This window comes from Nerophis lumbriciformis, linkage group LG13 (assembly GCF_033978685.3).
Source record: "Nerophis lumbriciformis linkage group LG13, RoL_Nlum_v2.1, whole genome shotgun sequence".
Classification (NCBI taxonomy): domain Eukaryota; kingdom Metazoa; phylum Chordata; class Actinopteri; order Syngnathiformes; family Syngnathidae; genus Nerophis; species Nerophis lumbriciformis.
Window position 1 is genome coordinate 22,523,842 of NC_084560.2, and position 6,579 is coordinate 22,530,420.

The 6,579-nt window shown below is 39.3% G+C and overlaps 1 protein-coding gene and 1 long non-coding RNA gene across 2 annotated transcripts in view; one reads left to right on the plus strand and one right to left on the minus strand.

The window, feature by feature from the left end:
• The first annotated feature begins 4 nt into the window (after positions 1 to 4).
• LOC133613738 (uncharacterized) lies at positions 5 to 357 on the plus strand. The gene is made up of 3 exons (XR_009816486.1): positions 5 to 48; positions 118 to 142; positions 214 to 357. It is a non-coding gene; the product is annotated as an uncharacterized lncRNA (long non-coding RNA).
• A 340-nt stretch (positions 358 to 697) lies between these two features.
• Positions 698 to 6,579, minus strand: part of pfkla (phosphofructokinase, liver a) — a 26,361-nt gene continuing 20,479 nt past the window's right edge. Inside the window, exons 15-22 of the mRNA XM_061971495.2 lie at positions 6,493 to 6,579; positions 6,279 to 6,431; positions 5,954 to 6,118; positions 5,822 to 5,883; positions 4,498 to 4,609; positions 4,321 to 4,420; positions 2,440 to 2,545; positions 698 to 2,359 (exon numbers count right to left, since the gene is read on the minus strand). The exon at positions 6,493 to 6,579 is cut by the window's right edge and continues 1 nt beyond it. Of these exons, the coding sequence (XP_061827479.1) occupies positions 2,212 to 2,359; positions 2,440 to 2,545; positions 4,321 to 4,420; positions 4,498 to 4,609; positions 5,822 to 5,883; positions 5,954 to 6,118; positions 6,279 to 6,431; positions 6,493 to 6,579 (933 nt within the window). The 3' untranslated portion in view covers positions 698 to 2,211. The remainder of the gene's footprint in view (positions 2,360 to 2,439; positions 2,546 to 4,320; positions 4,421 to 4,497; positions 4,610 to 5,821; positions 5,884 to 5,953; positions 6,119 to 6,278; positions 6,432 to 6,492) is intronic.

The window sequence follows — 6,579 nt, forward strand, 5'->3', positions numbered from 1 at the left end:
TTCCAGGATGGCTCTTTTCCATTTGGAAGCTCTTTTTTCAGCGAGAAGGTATAAGCTTGTCCTATTTGATTTTCAATTGCAAAAAAACACACAAAAGCATTTGCTTTCTGCTTTCAGAAAAACATTGAGCCAAAGTCAGACGGTAAGTATCAAATCTAAACATTCTTACTGTGTTACCTGCTTTGAACTAAATGTTAAAGCGCGTCTCTGCAGGCCTGGACTTCCTGTTCAACCAAGCAGAGCAAAGTGAGGACTTCCAGTTCGCCTTCTCCTCCAAGAGCCCCTCGGCTAACAAGGAGAAGACCACAGATGAGTTTCCCTTTTCATTCAACTTTTAAAGAGTGTTGTAAGTTTGATTACAAAGTTTAGAGCAGTGTTCAGAAATGATTTAAAAAAAGGAGTTTATTGTAAAATGTCACTTTTGTGGTTCTGTGAAGTGGTAGCGGTTTGCATTTCAACATTTATAAACACATTTCTTCCCATGAGAATATTTCAACACTGTCGCGTCACCTTTTTAATGAAGCCATCTGTTTGCACGTTTTAAATATGTAATTAAATGCATGGTTATATCCTCTAATCTGTTTGATTAACTACTTACGAAGATCAGCGTTCAGTCTCACAGCGTGTAAATATTTAAGGACACGACATCTTAAATCAACATTTTAGTGTAAAATGAATGGACCCTTTTAGGATGAGTAATTTACAACATGGATAAACAGCATTATTTCACTTTTGCCTCTTATTCATTATTGATTCAGTAATTTAAAACACATTTTAACACGACTGCATTCATGTATTTTTTACAATGCAATTCAATGCACTTTAACATCAAGAATACAGTGAAACCTCTAAATTCAAATTTTCTGTAAAAAGTCAGCATTATCTACTGGTCGAACCACCTTTATAAGACTTTTTCATGGTTTTGTGATGCTGCCGCGGAAAGTTAGAAGTGACGGAAAAGAGGAAAAAGTGTGATGACAACCATAGAAATCACTGCTATGTAGCGGCCGCGTAATTTTGAAAGTGGTGCATGTGTCTCTCTTCTATGTACAATATGTATATTTTTTTACAAGTTATTTCAAAAGCAGTTGACTTATTTTATACATTTAAGACAGTAAAGAATGTTAAAATGTTACTTGAAGATTTGTTCGTATAGTTAAAGGCTTTCTGATTTGACTCTGCAAACAGACTAATTCAGTTATATATACCGGTATTCTAAATGGTAAATGGGTTATACTTGTTTGCGCTTGTTTAAGGTACTCAACGCTATTTCCCAAAAATAGCCTTAACCTGCAGTTTCTGAGATGGAGGGTAGGCTTATCTGTCTTGGTTTTTTGTCATGTCACATATCAAAAGTTAAAGTTTAAGTACCCATGATTGTCACACACACACTAGGTGTGGCGAAATTATTCTCTGCATTTGACCCATCACCCTTGATCACCCTCTGGGAGGTGAGGGGAGCAGTGAGCAGCAGCAGTGGCCGCGCCCGGGAATCATTTTTGGTGATTTAACCACCAATTCCAACCCTTGATGCTGAGTGTCAAGCAGGGAGGTAATGGGTCTAGTCTTTATTTAAAACTAGTCTTTGGTATGACTCGGCCGGGGTTTGAACTCACGACCTACCAATCACAGGGCGGACACTCTACTAGTGACCACTAGGCCACTGAGCAGGTCAATCAATCATATCAATCAAAACACTTAGGATCACAGCCAATCTGACAGAGCGTTGTGATTAGCACAGCATCGATAGGGGTATGTCATTGTCGTAGAAGGGACAGGTGAATAAACGGGTGCTCTACTGCTGAATGTGTGCATTGCGGACTGAAAAATATTTTATTCCCCCATGTATCTCTGCACTACAGTGTGTTCTATCAATGTTAATGTGTCTTTTAAATTTGTCGAAAAGTTGTGGGGGAAATATAAAAAACAACTTTTTTAAAGTCCAATCAACCAAAAATGTCACAACCCCTCCTGCAGTACCTCGGTGTACCCCCCAGGGGTCCCAGACCCCCTGTTGAAGATCTCTGCTTTAAGGGTTCCACTGTAATCAAACCTGTATTGTACTGAAGGCCTCATTAAATAAACAATAGCAGTAGTTCATTACAAAAACAGTGAGCACAGACTGAATCCGACTAGCCAATGTAGCTGACAAAAAAAGCAGGCATGTAAAAACGTAAAGTTTTAAAAGTGCTTAGTGCAATGTGGGAGCACCTAGAAGCCCGAGTCAATGCTGATAGAGCGACGTGTCACATGCTCGATCTCTCCTGGCACATATTCGCAGAAGCTGGTTTGGTATTTTGCCAACATCTTCAGCATGGGCCGCAGGTTGAACCACCACTGGACTTTGGGCATTCGGTGCCTGCAAGACAACATCCCATCATTTCATGACTCAAGATTAACGACTGTGTGCTGCGACCATTCCTCCTGGCGTGTGCTTACTCAAAGTCGGTGGCGTCCTTGAGTGTAGTGACGGGGCTAAATGCTACGACCTTCCTGTTGAGGCCGAGGACGCACGCGGAGTCTGGCGAGTTGGCAAAGACGCGACCTGAAGATTTGACACAGTGGAATCATGAATGTCACTTTGTTGAAGGAAGATCCAGCATTTATTTGTGGCATTTGTTTATTTTCAAATTAAAATGATATTACAACGCTTTCAAAATGGAGGAAGATTTTGAATACTGTACAGTAATTGTAGCGTTAGGAAAGTATTTTTAGTATTTAAAACAAAAGTTTTGTTTAAAGTGACAAATTCTTCCTGTTACTTGGCTATAAGGAATTTATCTCAATTGTAGGAATGTACCGCTCAGTATCGGACAATTTTCTTGAAATAGTATGTAATCACCTTTGCCGGTTAATACTGATCATCTACGGCTCACATTGTATATACCGGTACTTTTAATACCCAGCAGCTAATTGTGTACTTCAATACACAGTGAAGCTGCTACTAAGCGGCGTGGCTCGTTTGGTAGAGCGACTTGATGGTTGCAAGTTCGATTCCCGCTTGCGCCATCCTAGTCACTGATGCTGTGTCCTTGAGCAAGACACTTTACCCACCTACTCCCAGTGCCACTCACACTGGTTTAAATGTAGCTTAAAGATGTAAATAAGCGCTTTGAGTCTTCAGAAAAAAAGCGAGGTATTTCTGTGTGGAGTTTGCATGTTCTCCCCGTGACTGTGTGGGTTCCCTCCGGGTACTCCGGCTTCCTCCCACCTCCAAAGACATGCACCTGGGGATAGGTTGATTGGCAACACTAAATTGGCCCTAGTGTGTGAATGTTGTCTGTCTATCTGTGTTGGCCCTGCCATGAGGTGGGGCCTTGTCCAGGGTGTACCCCGCCCTGCGCTCGAGTGCAGCTGGGATAGGATCCAGCACCCCCGCGACCCCGAGAGGGACAAACGGTAGAAAATGAATGGATGATCCAACATTGTAATATAATTCACTTCACTACACATCCATTATGATGAATAAACTGCATTTCTTGATATGCATTATGTATCCTTATCACTGGAGGACAAGGCTAAACATGTTACACACTGAGAGCAAGCAGGAGCAGGCATGCTAATAGTTAGGCTAACCGCTAAACTAGCTAGAAACAACAGAAGAAAAAGTGTAAGTGGAACCGCATTGCGGCATAAAGTAACAGTACACTAACATGTAGATCAATAAGAGTGTAGAGAGAAGATAATATAACAACTTTTGGTGTGTCAGTAATAGGAGGTCGGATTGGGCCATAAATTGGTGGTGTCGACACCAAAGGTAATATCAGTGTAATAATCGATACTAGAATGATTAGAGCAATTATTTTATTTTCCCAAAATCTTTTTTTTTAAATTGTTTTTGGTAATGTTTACACTGGACACAGGTGGACTCCCAACAGGATTAAAATGAGGAACAGATAGGAATTTTTGCTTTTGTTTAGTTATTGTGTACGGTTGACTTTGTTTTGATCAGACTTTGTTTTGATCAAACAATTGTATGTAATAAATGAGAATAAGAAACTAGTTTAAATATTGGGTTGATAGTGTTAAACTGTCTAAAGCACTCGCCATAAATAATAGAAAAAATGTAGTTAATACATGTGATCAGTATTGATCGATCTCACTCATGGATTATAGGTATCAGAATCGGCAGTATAAACATTCCTACTAAATTGCAATTCATTTCCACTTCTTGTAAATTCTAAATGAACATCCTGTGTGGTGGAGCAAATTTATTTCAAATTCCAATTCTTCAAATTAATTCATATTCAGAATTTTGCAGAAGCCTGTTCATACAAAACAGCGACACAAAAATAAAGTGGCAAAAAGTGAAACTTTTACCTTGTCGGAAGTTTTCGGTCAACTTCTCACTTATCCACTGGATGGCTCTCACTCCCAGCTTGGTGCCGTAATTTCTGTCAAAAGGCGACGGCGCCCCCCCCTGATGAGGTCAAAAGGACAGAGAGATACTCGTTCATTATTCGTGAATTAGAAAAATCCCACGAGCTGGCGCCGTACCTGTTGGAGGTGACCCAACACGTTGACCCGACAGTCAAAAATGTCCTTCCCCTCGGCTGAATACAGCTTGTGGAGGAACTCTGTAGTGTAGTGTTCGTGGCATTTTTCATTCCTATCAAGGCAAATAAGCAGGAAAAAAAGCTGCTTTAATTCACAGAATTTCCCTGAGAGTTTACACCCAGGGCACCCAAAAAGTTATATTCAACCTAATCTAAAGATTAGAGAGTTTTATAAGGAACATTATAAAATTCCATTTATGTCCCCAGGAATGTACGATAAAATGAACAGTAAAATATTTTTTACTAAGCAAAGTGTCCTGCACATAGATCTGATTATATATTTAAGAAATATAATTTAAAAGATTAATTGAAACTACTCCCCTGATCTGCGACATCTCTCGTGACTTTTAAATCTCTATTAAAAACACACTCATTTGCACTGGTGTTTAACACAAGCTGAGCCGTACATTTTTATTTATGCCTTTTGACAAATTTTATGAATATTCCTTATTTTATTTCTGCTTCTCACTCTTGTTTTACCATTTATTATTTGGTGCGTTTTAACTGTGTATTTATAGCCTTGTCTGTACTTACTGGGGTTTTTATTCTATTTTCTTTTTCACTTTTCTGTTGTGCTATACAAATAATTAAACCTACCTTGAACACTAGAAAAATAGGATTTGTTGTCTGTACTCGCTTACCATGAAATATAATATTTTCGAACAAGCTTTATTGCAGACTCCAACGTCCAAGTAGACATACAATCACATACAGTACATAAAACAAACAAAATACAGTATAAAATACAGTATAAAAGGCATTATCACATAATATTAAAAAACAGTGCTTGTGCGTATTCAGTAAAATGCATCTAATAAATAAATAAAAACAGTAATAAATAAAAATTGCATATATATATATATATATATATATATATATATATATATATATATATACATACACTTTAAAAATGTGTCTACACATTATATAAAAGGCACAGATACCAGTGTTTGATAAGAATTAAATAATTCAAATCCTTTAGATTTATACTTTAAGTTTTTCTTAGTAAAAAAAAAAAAGTTAAATTAATACTTTAGTCTCTGAAAACACAGAGACTAAAGTATTAATTTAACTGTATATATGTATATATATACAAAATGTATGCATGAATGCTTCAGAGCCCCTGCCTCGAAAGAAAATAATGTTTGCCTTGGTGCCCTAAAATATGAGCCCTCCTTTAAGGCAACACTTGCCTTGACCTTAAAAAGGTAAAATTTAAAATCGAGGCCTAGGAACAGGTATTGAGTCTAGGTAAATGGACTGACCTCAATACGAGCCCCCGCTGGATGTCCTTCTTCATTTTCTCTGTTAGATGCTCTACATTGGTCTGGAAAGACAGCGTGCTAAAAATAAACGTGGGGGGAGGGAGGAACCTGAACGCCTCTGAGTTGTGCTACCTTCAAGTCATGGATGTTAAAGGGGTCCTCAAAGATGTAGGCTGCATCAGCGCCCACAGCTATCCCAGTGCTGGTCGCTAGGTAACCGCAGTAGCCCCCCATTGTTTCCACCACAAACACGCGCCGCTTTGTCCCGGAGGCAGATTGCTTTATCTTGTCACAGCCCTAAAGGAAGGGTGGTAAGTGTAGGCAGGCACAGTCATTCTAAAAACATCCCTAAGAAAATAATAGCCTCCACTCTGATAGTTCCACATCTTACTGTCATATTAAATGTAAATAAACATCCAAGTTAAAATAGAAATAGTAATTGATCTTATGAATATACCTCCATGGCGGCGTTGACAGCGGTGTCGGCTCCCAGACTGAAGTCCGTTCCGGGCACGTTGTTGCTGATGGTAGCAGGAATAACACACATGGGGATGCACAGCTCATCGTAACGACCTCGGGCTTCAAAGAGCTCCAGTACTCCTCGGTAGGCCTTGGAGAGTTGCAAGGGAAATCACTGAAAGACCACCGCGTGTGAGGACGTTGAGATATACCTCGAATCCCCCAACAACAAGCAGGGCTGAGATGTTGTACTTGGCGATGTTCTCCACAATTCTCTCCATGTGTTTGCTCGGAAGGGT